General features: G+C 37.0%; 2 protein-coding genes across 5 annotated transcripts in view; both read right to left on the reverse strand.

Moving 5' to 3' along the window:
* Nucleotides 1-2,617, reverse strand: part of LOC137487210 (uncharacterized) — a 13,887-nt gene extending 11,270 nt beyond the window's left edge. For both annotated transcript variants that reach the window (XR_012400771.1, XM_073944100.1), the window contains exon 1: nucleotides 2,417-2,617. The gene's annotated coding sequence lies outside the window, so the exon portion shown is untranslated. The remainder of the gene's footprint in view (nucleotides 1-2,416) is intronic.
* A 4,000-nt stretch (nucleotides 2,618-6,617) lies between these two features.
* On the reverse strand, nucleotides 6,618-18,397 carry LOC553509 (uncharacterized). Of its 3 annotated transcripts, XM_009303033.5 has the most exons (3): nucleotides 18,197-18,397; nucleotides 15,965-16,001; nucleotides 6,618-7,970 (listed from the first exon to the last, which is right to left on the reverse strand). In XM_009303033.5, exon 3 carries the CDS (start codon nucleotides 7,963-7,965, stop codon nucleotides 7,024-7,026), a length of 942 nt encoding a protein of 313 aa, XP_009301308.1. In that variant the 5' UTR covers nucleotides 7,966-7,970; nucleotides 15,965-16,001; nucleotides 18,197-18,397; the 3' UTR covers nucleotides 6,618-7,023. The 3 variants fall into 3 exon arrangements, with proteins under 3 accessions (XP_009301308.1, XP_003201690.2, XP_073800200.1); XM_003201642.7 differs by lacking the exon at nucleotides 15,965-16,001; XM_073944099.1 differs by lacking the exons at nucleotides 15,965-16,001; nucleotides 18,197-18,397 and adding an exon at nucleotides 8,682-11,190 and having other exon boundaries at nucleotides 6,618-8,262.
* Between the last annotated feature and the right edge of the window lie 328 nt (nucleotides 18,398-18,725).

Consider the following 18,725-nt stretch of genomic DNA (forward strand, 5'->3'; position numbering starts at 1 on the left):
TACTCTGCCTTTCAGCATGAGCCCTCCAAGTTTAGCGTGTTTCCTCATTAAACGCAACAAAAGCGAATGCTTCGCGTTGTTGTGTCAGAATCCTTGTGAAATACAGTAATACTTTAGGACGCTTAGTTTAGGATGCTTAGCAAATTTGATGAACGTGATCATGCGTGTTGAATCTGAGGGGAGTCGCTCCAGTATGGAAGGCCGTTGGGGCCAAAACGTCTGCAGCGCGTTGTGTGTGTCTGTGTGTGTGTGTGTCTGTGTCAGGCCCGTTGAGGGGTGTCAGGGGTGGAGTGAGCGACGTATCTGAGTAGGGCCGAGAGGGGTGTGCAATGTATTTAACGACCGGTTTGCAAGAAATTATCATTCATTTGCGGGCATTTGGGAGTCTCTGTGCACTTGCGGGATACTCCTAGCAACTGGATGAATGTAAAGGAGGATTAAGCTAAATTGTTTCTACTCTATAATTAATGTTCTCAACTCACAGCAATAAAACTTTACAATGAGTGCAACAGTTTGTATTCTATAGTTTATTATTATAATTTTTCATTTTCCCTATCTGCAATTCCTGTATTTTGGCATTTTTTTGCAGTCCACTTAGAATCCAACATGGAAATCAATGTTTTATTTATTGGCATTGATTGTTTTGAAATTTAAATGTCATTAACATGCCTGTGTTTTAATTTCTGTAATAAATATGGCTGTCAAGCCAGGATCTTGATGGTTTATTGTGGGTATGTTGTTTACATGAAGAAATCTGTGTTACAAGTTAAACAAAAATTCTATTAAACAATTATATTTTGAATTTAAATTTTTTTTTTCTTGCGTTTACATTAATTTTACATTTAAATAGCCAAAATTACAAGTTTCAGTATTTTAAATGCGATTAATCGTGATTATTTTTTTTAAAGGTGCGATTAATTAGTTCATTTTTTTTATCGATTGACAGCACTAATATATACGTAAAAATGCTTAAAATAAAGTAATAAAAAAAGATGTGTACAATATATATGATAAAATTAATAATGTTTTGTTTGGCAGCATTGATACAGCCATAAGCTTCTAATGATACAAACACAGATTAAACTGCTCTGGTCATGTGAATGTTTGCACTAGCCATACTGTATATTTTATTAACTTATTAATAACTTCCTATTTCTGCTGCTCTGTGTGACAAATACTTTTTCAGCCCGAAACTGGATCACAAGTTGAACAAGCTGCTGCCTATAGACATGTCCACAACTGAAGACTTGATTCAGATCAATTTGATCTCAATACAGCTGTGGACCGCTAAACTCCATACAGCTTAAATTCATTGATTCATTTTCTTTTCGTCTCTACCATACCATAATTTTTTGCTATGCAAAATGGATAAACCACTGACCAAACTTTGATTCTTGCTCAAAATGAAAATAAAATGAACCAGAAAAACACAACGAGCTGCTGTCTATATATTTAGTGAATTATGGCTTGTTATTATACAAACAACTTTTACAGCAAATTAATAAATAATTATTTTTAGCTTATCAATTTTAAGCACAAAACAATGCATTATCCATTAGTTCATGTATTTACTATAATTAAGTACAAATAAATCTGTAAATCATTTATTAATCATAGTTCAACATTTACTAATGCTTTAATAAAATCCAAAGTTGTGCTTGTTAACATTAAATAATGAACAGAGATTTAACACGAACTAACTTTGTTTAACTTAAATAATGTTAACAAAGATGAATACCGTAATGAATGTATTATTACTAACTGTTCATGTTAGTAAGCACAATTAATGAAAATAAAATTATTTAATGTGTTAGACATAACTCTACACTTTTTGTACAGAATTACATGACTAGCACATGAAAGATACTACAGTAATTCATAGTAAATACTAAAGTGTTTTTCAACCATACTATAATAAAGTGTATTTATTTATTATAGTATTTACAACTGTTATTGAATGATGCAGCAGTAACTGTGGTGAAATGAGAAAATGCTCTGCATACTGTAGTAAACATGAGTTTTTACTGCAGTAAACTGTGCTGTGTTGTAATATAGTTGTTGTAAATGTAGTACAGTGTTGGTGTTTTGTGTTTATACTACACTATTTCCTATAAATGACTACAGTATTTGTCCATGAGGGTGAAATGAGTGAACACAGCATTTCATTTGCCGCTAATAAAGATCAGACAAATCCTGAAGTATAAGAATGTGTGAAAGTAAACAGGAATCATAACCTGTGCTTTTACCGCGAGAAGCTTTTACATCGAGAGCTTTAATAAAGAGGTTAGTGGCCAAAACCAAGCAAAAACAAAGCTGAAAACCGACACTGAAGAGGAACACAGCCGAGAGAAAAACACTTGAATATTGAGAAAGTAGGAATCTGAACTAATAAATAAGGAGAGAAACACAACGTTACCTGTTTACATATGAACACGGTAAAAGTCCGCTATTCCTGATCGCTTTCACAGAGGAATTGACAGTCAAGAGCCAGGATATAATGAAGAAATGCAGGAGTTGTGTCGTGTTCGCTAAATAATCTCTCTAGAGTTGATAAAAGCTGAAGTGTAGCCTCTTTGTTTCTTCTCATCTTCAACACGAGTTTAATGTTGCTTGTTCTGAGCTTTTCCTCCAGCGCCTCCGCTATCAGTGTGCTGTGTACTACTGCCATCTAGAGGACAATCACAGCAACAGCGACTTACAGCGGTCACCGGGCGCCAGGAGGAAATCAGCTTTTTAGCCCATGATTGAGTCTATTTATTTTCTGGTGTAAATGTGTGTAAATTAATACTTATTCAGTTTATAACTTAATTTCAGTAATATTACTCATTTATTCGTTATGATTTATTTACAATACAGTTTGTAAAGTAATATTTTCTGTCTTTTAGTCGATATATTATATGAGAGACTTGCTTTGTTTACTAAATAAGTGGATCTAATTGGATTTTTATTGTAAACATTGAATAAAAGTTAAAGGTAGGACTTTTTATTTCACATATTAAGTGTTTAGTTACGACACTCCCAAAATCATTCTTCATAAATCTGCATATCTTCCACGAAATTCTGCGCAGAAATAGCTAAAAATATCCTCAAATTCTGTCTGGCCCTCGGTATGACTCCTCACGTTATGACACTTAATGGTAAAGTTTAAAGTATAAAAGTTTAATGGTAATAAAAAACATTTCACATTTGTTTGATTAAATTCATAGATAAAGCATTTGAAAGGAGGAGAAAAGTAACTAACCGCCGGTCAATAAACAGTCCACGCTTCCAAATACTGATGTCCACCATGCATTTCATTTATTGAACACCGTGAAAACTAAAAGATAAACAAATGAACAAACCAAATGTTTCACACAAACACAATCAAAAGGACATCAAAATAACAAATAATATATAAAACAATGTTTAGTTTACCGTGTTGGCCTGATAACCAGCTGTAGAATAAGAATAAGCAGGAGCATTTAACAGATCATTGAGATCTCACTATCCTGAGTGACCATACAAACTCTCGCAGGTTAAATCAATCATTGAGAATCATGTGACTTTCCACTCAAGCCAACCGGAAACAAAGAAATTAGTAACAAACATATACCAATACACATTCAAATAATGAAATACAAACCAATAAACAAAATGACAAGCTGACCAATCAGCGTCAGCTACAAGAAGTTTTCAACATTCATTCATCCCACACGTGACAAACATTCATGGCAAACCAATGCAAGATTTCATTTCATGATTAACGTGTGTTCAATATAAACAGTTTCAGGTGTCATACAAGTGTCGTGTAGTGAAATTAAAAGTCTGTCTGTTGATTTTTAATATATGGATTTCAGAAAGGATTCATTTCTGTCTGGAAGAAAAGTTTGTTACCCATTTGTTCTGGAGTTAATTGGATGTTGAGCAGGGCCGGAGTGGGACACCTTTTCAGCTCTGGAGTTTCAAGTCTCTGACCGGCCCACCTCAGTTCACGACTGACTATATTAAAATAAGTAAATAAATAAATATTTCCAAATCAGTTTCTAATGACACTATCACGTCTTTTTTTTTTTTTTTTGAGAAAACAGCTGCTTTAGAACTTCAAATGTTCAACAATCCTAACAGTATTATATGTCTTATCAATAAAAATGAAAACACTAAAGTACTCTAACGAGGATCGAACCCGGGTCCGCGGCGTCTTAACCTAACGTGCTATCCGCTCGACCACAACAACTGTTATATGAATGATGACACAACTGAGTTTTATCATCATTAAAATAGATCAAAAGAGAAGAGTTGCGTTATAATAATGAATAAAAAGGCTGTGGTCAAGTAAATAAATAAATTTAAAAAGTGTGATTGCTGAGAGCAGCAGATTCTGGAGATAGGGACACCGGCCCTCGCGGCCAAAAAACGGACCGGCCCACCGGGAATTCTCCTGGTCCTCCCGATTAGCCAATCCGGGCCTGATGTTGAGTGAGTCCTTGTGTTCATATTATCACACGTGTGTAACGTACAGTCCAGAGGAAATTATGACCCCTAAAAGGCACTGGGTCAGTCCACATGAGTTTGTGACCCCAAGTCTGCCATCTTATCTATCAAGACTAGGGATGTAACGGTATCAGAATTTCACGGTACGGTAATACCTCGGTGTGAATGGCACGGTACGGTATTTATTGAGTGATTTACAGGAAAACAAAACTAATGAAAAGACTCGAAAAAAGTGCCAAAAGTGTTTATTTACCTTAGCACTGAACATATCAATGACATACAAATTAGCCATCTATCTGTAAGTTTTGAAACAGGAACTTCAATTTTAATAACCAAAAACTATTAAACCATATAAAAAAAAATAAAGTTTTAATTTAGTATTGTTGAAAGTTCATCACATTCAACATTTAATCACTCACTCACTTAGATAGAAATGGTTTATTTAAGGAAAATGATCATATAACTGTAATCTGGTAAAAGCTGGGATCTCTGGGCATGTCCCCGTCAACAGAAAATACCCCTCTCATTTGGGACTGAGGTTTCTGGGACAGAGAGATATGACTTAGCCAAGGTTGACAGCAGTGGGTAACATTGTGCATTGTCTTTCCCCCACTTGAGAGGACAAGTCATGAGTGAGATAGAGATCTCTTTGCGGTGCAAGTCAATGTCTGCATCAATCTGAACAGTGTGCTGTGTTCTGCAGTCCCCATGACTGTTATTAGTCGTATTCCCCGACTTATATTTCACCACAGTCTGGCAGTGCCTGCATATTGTTTTTGTCTTTGTCTGTCACCTTTTCTCCTTTTTCGTATCTTTTTAGAAAGAAACCGAAATGCTCCCACACATCCGATTTAAAACCCGCTTTAGGTTCGATCGTTTCCAGCTCTTTTTCTTCCCCGCTACTAGCAGCACACTCCATTTCCACATTACTGGATCTGTAGCGACAACAGACCGCAAAGGACGATGGCCACGCCTAGGCTGATGGGAATTGTAGTTCCCGCTACCTCCCGTTCGCTTCATTCGCCTGAGCAAACTTTTCTCAGAAATATAGTTTTATTGAGTCATGCGCCTACGGTAATTGTGACGGGGTACTATGCCTCTGTCAACTAAGTAAATTTACAGTTCTACTGGCAGACAAATATGGACATTGATTCCGGTCAGACAATCAGGCAACAAAGAAGTAATCCTCTTCAAACTTCTTTAATAACAATTATTAAGCAGTCAGTGCCATCAAACTTTCCTTCAAGTATGTTGTGGTACTTGGTGCATGAACGCACAACATGTCGGAAGAAAAGGAGCGCATTGGGATCTGGCCCGGCATCCGAGTATGGGAAGTTGCACCGCTAATAACGTAATGTAATGTATTTTTTATTTAGTGCCATGTCAGCAACCAAGGCTATCTTCATGGCAGGAATCTTTCAACAATAAATATACAATTTAAAAATCAACAAACAAAATAAAACATAAATTAAATAAGATTTTTTGTGTTAATACATGATAAAAATTCTAAAATCTTTTCTGGTTCCACTTTGTCAAAAATGTCCTTAAAAGAGTTCATTTCATAAAAAGTCCTTCTGGAATCAGTAAAAGCAGGACAGTCCAGTAAAATATGTTTTACAGTAATAGGAGTTTTGCAGCACAAACACTGAGTGGGGTTTTCACCTTGGAGCAAAAATCCATGTGTAATTCTCGTATGTCCAATACGGCATCTGGTAAAAACTACTTGATCAAATCGATTCTTAAAATGTCTTAAAATTCTGTGTGAAACTTCAGGTTGGATTTCATGTAGTTTATTGTTTTCTAATGCATCCCATTCCTTTTGCCACTTGTTTAAAATGTAAGCGTTGATAAAAGGTTTCATCTCTGACGGAGGAATTTGGCATTTGTTTATTACTTGCTTCAAAGCATCTTTACCGCTAATAACAGTCCGTGTGAAACTCGCTGAATATTTTCGGTTCCTAGTGGGCTTTCTGACAGTAATATTGAAAAAAAATATTATTGCGGTATGACGGTATTTACAATATTGTTACATCCCTAATCAAGACCCAAGTCCTGTCTCCAAATCTTGGTGGTTTTTAATAGCTGTGTGGAACTGAGCTAGATTTGCTATTCCTTTATCTAAACTCTTCATTTCCTTGTTTTCTCTGTTTTTGTTGTTATGTTTGTGTGTTTGGTTGTTTTATGTCAGACTAGTCAATCACGCTATAACCACGCTGGATTATCTGTTTTGCCTCACAGAAAAAGTCCCTTTAACGATAAACCCTTGCTACAAGCTGATTAAGTTTACTAAAACTTATAAACTATTCATCTACTTCACGAGTAGTTATAATTCCCTTTCTAAATAAATGAATAATTACAGAGTCTGCTCAGACGAAAGGGTGAAGTCATTGTTATATTTATTTTGTTAAATTAACTACAAGTTAATTCTGAATATTCATAATTAGTAATAACTCATTATTATTGATCATAATACTCAAAAACTGAGCTAAATTCACTGCACGTGTCTGAATTGATTATCTGAAAAAACAAAATCAAAGCAGATACGCAGTTTTGTTAGACTATGGCGACCCTTACACCTTCAAGGTCACAAGGCTTCTCTCTGGCATGAATCCTCTCATGTTTTTTCAGATTCCTTAAATCTCTGAATCTCTCATCGCAGTGTGAACACCTGTAAGGTTTCTCTCCAGTGTGAGTCCTCTCATGTCTTTTCAGGCTTCCTGATATACTGAATGTCTTGTCACAGTGTGAACACATGTAGGGTTTCTCCCCAGTGTGAGTTCTCTCATGTGTTTTAAGGTTTCCTAATATACAGAATCTCTTGTCACAGTGTGAACATACGTAAGGTTTCTCTCCAGTGTGAGTCCTCTGATGTCTTTTCAGGCTTTCTAATATACTGAATCTCATGTCGCAGTGTGAACACTTGTACGGTTTCTCTCCAGTGTGAATTCTCTCATGTCTTTTCAGGCTTTCTAACAGACTGAATCTCATGTCACAGTGTGAACACTTATAAGGTTTCTCTCCAGTGTGAGTTCTCTCATGTATTTTCAATTTCACAGCCGTAAGAAAGGTCTTCTCACACTCCAAGCAAATATGCTCTTTCACACCGGTGTGGATCTTCTGATGATCTCTTAAGTTATCTTCATGTCTGAAAGTCTTTCCACACACAGTGCATAAATAAGGCTTCTCCTCTGTATGAATTCGAAGGTGTTTCTTCAGGTATGAAGCCGTCAAAAATGTTTTGCTGCATTGATCACATTGGTGTGGTCTCTCTCCAATGTGGATCCTCATGTGATTAATAAAGTTTGATGAGTGTCTAAAAGTCTTCCCACACTGGGAGCATGTGAATGGTTTCTCTCCAGTGTGGATCATCATGTGATTTCTGAGACTGTTTTTGTTAAACAGACTTGTTCCACACTGAGTGCAGGTGACACACTTTTTGCCTTTTCTCTTCAGTGAGTGTGTATTTTCTATGATTTTCTCATGTGTCTCCTCCATCAGGCCTGAAATAAAAATAAAAAGACTTTAAAATTAATTATTTAAGAAAGTGAAAGTTTACCATCACTAAAGTTTCATTCATGATCACTTTTGGTGTATTTTTGTAAACTTCATTTCAGAAGCAAGATACACTGATCTTCCAATCATTAATTTTAAAACACTTGTCGTATAAAATCAACCGTATTACCATTTCATCATTACCTTTAGATGCTTTTACACATATTTAGACAATGCATTGATTATAATATGTCGCTTTGAAGTGGTGGATTTTAGGGCTGGGCGGTATGTTGGATTATGGTGATATATCGATATGATTCCCCAACGCAATGCGGTTTTTTCCAGTATCGTTCATATCGATACAGAGCTCGACAGTGCGACCATTTCGCTCGCATTTGTGACTAAAAATAGACCTGTGCGAAGTGGAAAATTGATTTAGTTGCACGTGTGATTTTCTTCTTTAATAAGCTCTATTAATGACTTAATTCATGGTAAAACAACATGCTCTTCACAGTTACTTATGGTGTATTACGTTGGAAATCTTCTGTGACTGTAGCACATGCTGACGCCATCAACAACAGCATCTCTCAACTGTTTATTATTTGAATTCACAACAAGTGGTCTTTACAATGTGTTAAATACGTTGCTAACGCATGGTACCGAATGGTGGCATGTCACACAACGTGCGAACCTCATAAAAAACGCATTCAACCATGGATGGCATATCGAGGAACATCTAGTGTGAGACCCAAGTCAACATCAGCACTTCCCACACAGACTTTACCTGAGCAGCCCGGCTCTGTGTTCGTGAGAAACAGACTCACAGACTACTTCCCGGTAGAGTGAACGCTGGCGCGTCTATGCTGCCGCTGCTCTCTGGGTATTTTATGTTGTTTTATCTATTTTAACTGTCTTAAGTCAATTTTCTTAAAGTATATTATTTTAAGATTACATATCTCAGGATTTCACTGGCGAACTCTGCAATATTGGCTGTGGGGTAGACCTGTGATGACAATCTCCAGTGACAGCTATGTGGATTAACAGTGTGTGGTTTGTGCTTGCCTGGACTGTCCTGTGTGTCTGTCATCCATCGACAGCTCTGCTCCAGTATACTGCAGCCAAACTTCTGAAATTCCGCCTATATCCACACAATCCACCTTCACCTTATCTGCTCCAGCACCCGGAGATCCTGCACTTGCCTCGAAGGAAATACATCCACCGTGGCTCTCGTCGGAACTTTCAGTACGACGAAACCAACTCCATAAACATCTCGACGTCCACCGAGGAATATCCGCTGCCACACTGATCACAGTGTGTTGACCTGCCTTACCAGGTCGGCAATCACAGCTGTCAAACCCAGCACTGATGTCAACTTTGGTCTTTTTAACATCCGCTCGCTCTCGAGTAAGGGGTGTCTTGTGCAGGACCTCCTCTCTGACCGTAAGTTTGACTTTTTATGCCTTGATGAAACTTGGCAGCAGCCAAATGATTTTAGCTCCCTAAATGATGCTACTCTGCCGGGGTTTTGTTTGTATTTCTCGACCGCGTGACTGTAGCAGAGGAGGCGGTCTCGCGATAATTCACTGCGAGAAATGGAGGATCGCATCAGTCAGCGTTCCTACCTGTCAATCATTTGAGGTAACTGTATGTCAGCTCTCTGGACCAACTCCCACAATCCTTGCAGTTTTGTACCGCCCACCAAAGCCAAATAGCGAATTTATTGCAGACCTCGCGGCATTAATGACACATCTTTCTGCACTCTCGCCATAATACTTCTTGCAGATTTTAACATTCATATGGATAATAATAACAACACTCACACCAAAGATTTCACATCCTGTTTAGATAGTTTTGGACTAATACGTAGATTTTCCCATACATGGTAAAGGTCATATTCTGGACTTGATCTGCTGTTCTGGTGTTACACCTGACAATTGTAAAGCTGACTCCTTCCCTTTCTCTGATCATATGCTACTTTCATTCAGTGTTAATCTCTCACTTTCCAAATGTAATCCTTCACGCACAATATCATTCCGAAAAATTAAGGACATCAACTTGGACACTATCTTCTGATATCAACAGCCTTCCCAGTACTGACTGTCTCTATTCACCAGATGAACTGCTCTCTCACTACAACAATAACCTTCACAACCTCCTAAATAATCATGCGCCACTAAAAACCAGGACTGTTTCATTTACTGTGTCTGCACCTTGGTTCACTCCTGCTCTTAGAAAATTAAAATCAAAAGGACGTCAGCTTGAAAGACTCTACAGGAAAACCAATCTCACTGTACACAAGCACAGGTATGCAAATCACATTCATCACTATAAAGACTGTATTTCTGTGGCTAAATCCACAAACTATTCCAGTTTAATCAGTACCAATGAAGGCAATTCTAAAGCTCTATTTTCTCTCTTTACTAACATTACAAAACCCTCCATCTCACTTCCTCCAAACCTATATACTGTGGATTTCTGTAACAATTTAGCTTCATTTTACTCTTCAAAAATTGAACACGTTCATCAGCAAATTCTGTCCACTTCTGTTTTGAATCCACCTGTCCAAGTCATATTTAACCCTTCACATTCGTTCTCAGAATTTGTGCTACCCTCAGTAACTGACATATGTAGTCTTATTCGTAAATCCAAACCATCTAACTGCATGTTAGACCCCTTACCTACTTCTCTTGTAAAGGCCATACTCCCTTCCCTGTCTCCTCTCATCACTGACATAATTCACTCCTCTCTCATCACTGGTATTGTTCCTTCCTCTCTCAAAGTTGCTGCTGTTACTCCAATTTTAAAGAAACTTGGTTTAGATCCCAATAACCTTAATAACTTTTGTCCAATTTCCAATCTTCCATTCATCTCCAAAATTCTGAAAAAACTGAAGCTGCTCAACTTCAAACCCATCTTTCCTGTAATAACTTATACGAACAATTCCAGTCTAGTTTTCGCCCACTCTATAGCACTGAAACAGCTCTCCTCAAGATCACTAATGATCCTCCTAGCAGCTGACTCTGGTTCACTATCCATTCTTCTTCTGCTTGATCTAAGTGCAGCTTTTGACACAATCTCACATAATATTCTTCTGGACAGGCTCGCTTCAATTGGCATTGGTAATCTCTCAGCTGGTTTCAATCATACCTCTCAGGCCGCACTCAGTTCATTCAATTAAAGTCTTTCACCTCGTCATCAGTCTCCGTCACTACAGGTGTGCCCCAGGGTTCAGTTTTGGGTCCGCTGCTATTTATCATCTTTCTTCTTCCACCTGGTTATATTTTCCGCAAACACCAAATCCAATTTCATTGCTACGCAGATGACACCCAGCTCTACCCATCAACCAAACCCAACCACAAACTCCCACCTTCATTCCTTACTATTTGCTTGGCAGACATCAAATCCTGATTCACCACAAATTTCCTGAAATTAAATGACAATAAAACTGAACTTTTACTTATAGGTACAAGATCCACTTTAAATAATTCACATAGTTTTTCCATTTCCACAGAGGATTCTGTCATTACCCCCTACCTTCAGGTTAAGAGTCTGGGGGTCATCTTCGACAGCACCCTTTCATTCACTGAACGTTAATAATGTCACCCGGTCCGCCTATTTCCACCTACGAAATATAAATCGTTTACGTCCTTCCCTCACATCTCAGTCAGCTGCCATTCTTGTTCATAGTTTAGTCACATCCCGTTAAGATTACTGTAATTCCCTTCTGTTAGGCCTTCCTAAAAGCTCTTCATAAATTACAGCTGGTACAAAACGCTGCAGCCCGTATTATGACAAAAACCCCCTCTATCCGTCACATCACACCCATTCTACAACAGCTTTACTGGCTTCCCATCTCTTTCAGAATTAATTATAAAACACTTCTTCTCAACTTTAAAGCCGTCCACAATCTTGCTCCTGCATACCTTGCTAATCTTGTTCATATCGTCACACCTTCTCCAACACTCAGGTCTTCTTCTTCTATTCACCTCAATGTTCCCTCTGTCCGCCTTGTCACCATGGGGAGCAGATCTTACAGCCTCTCTGCTCCTCAGCTTTGGAATTCACTTCCTCCTGATCTCCGTAACTTAGGCCCCGTTTACACTAGTGCGTTTTAGTTTTAAAACGGCGTTTTAGATCAAAAACGATCCGCGTCCACACTAGCGTTTTACCTAGCGTCTCTGAACATATCTCCGTCCACACTACGCCACCAAAAACGTATATCACTTGACCATTCGCGCACTCTGGGCATGCGCGTTCTAGTATAAACAGGAAGCATGCGTCTCGCTCGGCCTTTGGTTATTGTTAGTCAACAAACGTCGGTTGAACATTAAACGCGATGGCAAAGAAAGCAAGAGAGGTATTTTTGTGGACAGACGACGAGGTTGAGTTGTTACTAAACGTAACAAATGAATAACTGCACAATGGCGCCTAAAACAGACAATAGTGCAAACAACGCTCCCATTTCTGTTGTTTACAGTACTGTTTTCCAGTAGCGTTAAAGCCATGTGTTATAATCATGTGATAGAGGCTTGACGAATAAGGGAAGGATACGCCATGACACAAAAGCCCCAATCAGGTAGCAAATCTCAGCAGTCCCGCCTTCGTTTTCAGATGTCTCCGTTTTTCCTCATCCACACTAAGACGGAGCAGCAGTGTTTCAGAATGAAAACGGCCTCTCCAGCGTTTTCAAAACGCTCCATTTTCGGCGCTCGAGAACTCCGGCGTAGTGTGGACAGTTGACGTTACCGTAGCAAAACTTATGCGTTTTCAAACAAAAACGCATAAGTGTAAACAGGGCCTTAGACTCTCTTTCACAATTTAAGTCCAGACTCAAAACACATCTGTTTATAACAGCCTATTCTCTTTGACCCGATTGCATTTTTAAAGTTGTATTGTATTCAATTGTTTTTATTGTGTTTTTATTTGAATTGATTGTTTTAGGTGTACGGTGACACTGAGAGTCATGAAAGGCGCCTTTGAATAAAATGCATTATTATTATTATTATTATATCGAACTGTTTAAATAGATTTCAAAACATTTAAACCTGCTTGTATTATAGTTGAAATAAAACAAATAAGCCTTTCTCCAGAAGAAATTTTTTTATTGGAAATACTGTAAAAATCCTCTGTTAAACATCATTTGGGAAATATTTATATATAAAAATAAATTCAGAGGAGGGCGAATAATTTTGACTTCAACCAATAATCGTTTTGAATAATCGTGATTACAATTATGGCCAAAATAATCGTGATTATGATTTTTCCCATAATCTAGCAACCCTAGAAGAGAGGGTAATTACCTGCTCTTCACACACAAAGTAGGCCCACCTGAAACTTTGAATTAGAAAAGGCTCAATAATACATTGGACAGATCCTCAACGCACTCAATCTTCCCTTTTTCTGCTGTTTTGTTATTCAACCGACCAGTTTTTGTTTTTGGTGCTGAAGCATATAATGCTGAGTTCAGACTGCATGATTTTCAAAGTAGTCGTGTCACAGAGGTTTTCACACTGCTTGACTATCTGGGCTAGCGTTTCGTCGCTGCTTTGTTTACACTGCAAGATGGATCGGCGACAGGGACATTCACATTGCATGACTTTACTATAGGAATAATCGCAGACAACTTCGTCCAAACTACGTCTCACAGCCAAAAACACGTCGTATATCTTTTGTTATTAACTACATAATGAGAAAGAAGCCTTTAATGGGGTAGAAAATGTACATGTTTGCTCACCTGGGTTTAAAGGGAATTAGCCATTTCTCCTCAACGTTGATAATAAACTAATTTCTTTCTGTATGAAACGTCAAACAGACACGGTTGCTCCTGAGTCCTGTCAAACCTCCACTAGTTTTCCCTCCATTTCGTGAGTCCAAATAAACCGAAAAAGAGCGCTTTTAACTTCTCCCCCAGCCTCCCGCTGGCCTGCAGCAGGTACACACACACGCACACACAAGTGAAAGCTGCTCTCTCATTGGCTGTAAGCGATGGCTGATGTTATTTTCAGTCAAAACTCAATTCACACGGCATGATTTGAATCGCCGACAGCTCCAGATATTTAGCATGCCAATTATCCCGCAGGCATCGGCGACTCATCTGCGATTCTCTCAGATCGCGTCTTTGATCGTTTATACTGTGTGATTGTCACTCACGTGCACGAGCAGCGATTTGCCTGTGATTTCAGGCATTTGTCGGCGATTTCTCAAAACCTGTCGGCGAGCCAAAATCAGGGCTAAAATCATGCAGTCTGAACTAGGCATAAGCGGATATTGTTTTACATCGAGTTTAGACGTGGGAATGTTTATTAAGTAAAACTGGCCTCCGACAGTTTAGTAGCCCAGTTTATTAGGTCTGTTATTTTTACAAAGGAAGATCTATCATTAGCGTTTATCACCAGAGCCAGGGGCGGACTGGCTATAGGGAGCATCGAGACATTTTCCAATGACTGCCATCGTGACTCTGGCCTGCCGCACAGCGCTCCTGACCACAAATCTCGATTATTGAATATTTTTACTCTATTACGGTTAATGAACTATTATTTTATTTACAGATTTTATGTTTTTTGCCTTCATAGTTCACTGATAAGTTTTGTACAGTAAATATACTCACACATTTCAAGTGAGAGATTTTGAATGTAGGGTGGATTACTTGATTTTAAAATATTTGAAGTTAACACACACTATCTACTATCTGTGATTACTTATTGAATATCAACATTAAAACAACTGAAATTAAATATATATATGTATGTATGTATGTATGTATGTATGTATGTATGTATATATATGTATATATATATATATATATATATATATATATATATATATATATATATGTATGTATATATATATATATATATATATATATATCTATATATATATATATATATATATATATATATATATATATATATATATGTATGTATATATATATATATATATATATATATATATATATATATCTATATATATATATATATATATATATATATATATATATATATATATATATTAGGGCTGTAACGATACACGATATAAAATCGAAATCGCGACACTCAGATCTACGATCCTGTGTCGCGGTGTGATAAGGGAGAATCGTGACACACCCCGTGATACCTTTCCAATAACGTCACGCGTGCCTGCAAAAGTTGAGCTAATCAACACTTTTTTTCGTTAGACATTACAAGCACTGCTCCGTTTAAGCCCTCGCAATATTTAGCCGGGAGAGCTCACACGGAGCTCTTAGTAAGAGACCGTCTGAATGTGTCAGGAATATCAAAAACAAAACCAACTTAACCCCGCTTGACAACCAACAACGCCAGAAACATTGTCAATGCTGTCAAAGCGGCCGGATTTTCAGCACATATACGATGATTTGCTCACACTGTTAATGTGGCTGCGCAGAGAGGGATGGGCGTTCACCAGATGTCAGGTAACAGCGCAAACTTTTCTGTAACCGCGCTGTGTGCTTTCTGTTTGAACCTTTGAGAGTGCTGACTGACAGGTGCGCGATGCGTGAGGTCAGAAAACATGATGAAGCTTTAAGTTAAGATGAACACAGTTTCTATAGTTATACTTTATTTAGAGATAAAGGTATATGGCTCTGCATATAATCACTCTATCTTGCTGGAGTTTATAGCCGTTTCGCTTTACTTCAGGACGCATTAACACCGCTCTGATGGTCTAATCGCTGTTTTAAGTTATCCAGCGCTGTATGAATATACAAATCTTGAATATCACAATAGTAACAAATATTACAATTGTAACAACACAGACAGCAACACTTTTGCACAATCGATACCCAGCTGATTCAGTCGTTTATAAGAGGACCGCGCCTCTTCTTTTTTCCTTGTCAACATAAAGGCAGTGAGGTGCGCCTCGTTTTCGCCCCTTGTTTAACTGCAAGGCATACTTAATTTGCGGGACGATAACGTATAACCCGTGCCTACAGACACATTTGCCAAAGAAGCAAAATGGAAGAAGAATATTGCTGTTTGATACAGACCTGTTGATGCAGAACCAGCGCTGATGTTGACCTGGATCTGCGTAATAAAAGCAACAAATAGGCTTTACTTTTTATTTTACAGTTTAAAGCATGTACGCAGATTAATGCAATATCATATTTAAACAACAAAACAAAAAGTCAACATATGCGCGCATTGTTGCTGTCTTTTCATCACGCAGCGCGCGCACTTGAACCGCGAGGGAGAGAGAGGAAACCATAGGCTATATATCAGGACATAATCTTTAAAATAATGATTTCTATTAAAATGTAAAAGGTTTTGTGATTATAATAATAACAGCGGGGCATTAAATAAATGCATTTTTTCCGTGAAGCGAGCAATTTAAGAAAGTCTGCGATTTTTATTTGACGGAAGAAAAAAAACATATGATTGGAAAAAAAAGCCTATGCCGCTTATTAAAAATAATCAGTCAGTATTTTCGTTTTGTAATATAAATTAATTATTTAAGTAAAAATAATTTAGGGCAGTCCTATTTATTTTATTCATTTTATTTAGATTATTCTGCTCTTCTGTGCTAAACACTGCAGGTGCGTGAAGATGCTCTGTTGTTCTGTTCCGCTATTAATATTCTAACATATAAAAATAAATCAGTATTTTAAAATGCAATATTTAATGTGTCGGACACAAAATAGACACGTCAATTTGTTTAATATAAAATTAATAGTAATCTGACCAGTTAACCGTTAATAACCGATTAATGAGCAGCGTTTGTCGGTTAGCAAAATTAACGAAATGAGCATCCCTAGTAGCCATTTAATTTACTTTTTCTATGTAAGAGAACTTGATTGAAAAAGAATTAACATGCTTGAACCATCTACACAATGGAGTTCAGTTCTGTTTGGTTTTTCAACAGTATTTTGTTACAAAGAAAACAAAAGTGATATAGCTTTGGCTATTTATTTATTTTATATATGGCTATTTATATTGTTAATAATTTGCATAGTTAATATTGTTCTTTGATGTTTAGTTTATAAAGATTTTTCCAATGTTATTTAATAAAAAATAGTTTTAAAAATCTTTTTTTTTCCCACCCCACACGAAAAAAAAAAAAATCGTGATACGAACCGAATCGTGGGTCAAAAATCGTGATACGAACCGAATCGTGGGTTTGGTGTATCGTTACAGCCCTAATATATATATATATATCATATTATTTGCTGTTCAAAATGGATAAACCACTGACCAAACTTTGATTCCTGCTCAAAATAATAATAAAATGAACCAGAAAAACACAACGAGCTGCTGTCTATATATTTTGTGAATTACGGCTTATTATTATACAAACAACTTTTACAGCAAATTAATATAGTTATTTTTAGCTTATCAATTTTAAACACAAAACAATGCATTATCCATTAGTTCATGTATTTACTACGATTAAGAGAGAATAATTCTGAAAATCATTTATTAATCATAGTTCAACATTTACTAATGCCTTAATAAAATCCAAAGTTGTTCTTGTTAACATTAGATAATGAACAGAGATTTAACACGAACTAACGTTGTTTAACTTAATGTTAACAAAGATAAATACCATAATGAATGTATTACTAATTGTTTGTTCATGTTAGTAAACACAATTAATGAAAATAAATTATTTTAATGTTACCCATAACTCTACATGTTTGATTAACAGAATTAAATGACTAGCACATGAAAAATACTACAGTAATTTATAGTAAATACTAGTGTTTTCAACCATACTATACTAAAGTTTACTTATTTATTATAGTATTGTACAACTGTGTTACTGAATGCTGCAGCAGTAACTGTGGTGAAATGAGAAAATGCTCTGCATACTGTAGTAAACATGAGTTTTTACTGCAGTAAACTGTGCTGTGTTGTAATATAGTTGTTGTAAATGTAGTACAGTGTTGGTGTTTTGTATTTATACTACACTATTTACTATAAATGACTGCAGTATTTGTCCATGAGGGTGAAATGAGTGAACACAGCATTTCATTTGCCGCTAATAAAGATCAGACAAATCCTGAAGTATAAGAATGTGTGAAAGTAAACAGGAATCATAACCTGTGCTTTTACCGCGAGAAGCTTTTACATCGAGAGCTTTAATAAAGAGGTTAGTGGCCAAAACCAAGCAAAAACAAAGCTGAAAACCGACACTGAAGAGGAACACAGCCGAGAGAAAAACACTTGAATATTGAGAAAGTAGGAATCTGAACTAATAAATAAGGAGAGAAACACAACGTTACCTGTTTACATATGAACACGGTAAAAGTCCGCTATTCCTGATCGCTTTCACAGAGGAATTGACAGTCAAGAGCCAGGATATAATGAAGAAAGGCAGGAGTTGTGTCGTGTTCGCTAAATAATCTCTCTAGAGTTGATAAAAGCTGAAGTGTAGCCTCTTTGTTTCTTCTCATCTTCAACACGAGTTTAATGTTGCTTGTTCTGAGCTTTTCCTCCAGCGCCTCCACTATCAGTGTGCTGTGTACTACTGCCATCTAGAGGACAATCACAGCAACAGCGACTTACAGCGGTCACGGGGCTCCAGGAGGAAATCAGCTTCAGTAAATTAATAATTTCAAGTTTAATGTTAAGCAGACAATCAATAAATAAACACAAACACAACAACACACTTTGAATACGTCTTAAGTTCAACTCATCATAGGACAAACATAACATTTCCAGCTGATACCCCACACAAAAAAATACTATAGTAAATGTAGTAGTAATTGTAATATATATTAATCTCCATCAACATTCCCAGCTACTATATGT

This window comes from Danio rerio, chromosome 3 (assembly GCF_049306965.1).
Source record: "Danio rerio strain Tuebingen ecotype United States chromosome 3, GRCz12tu, whole genome shotgun sequence".
NCBI classification, from domain to species: Eukaryota; Metazoa; Chordata; class Actinopteri; order Cypriniformes; family Danionidae; genus Danio; species Danio rerio.

Bases quoted from the DNA above. Each gene is read 5' to 3' on its own strand.
- LOC553509 (XM_003201642.7), bottom strand. From the start codon at position 7,965: ATGGAGGAGACACATGAGAAAATCATAGAAAATACACACTCACTGAAG.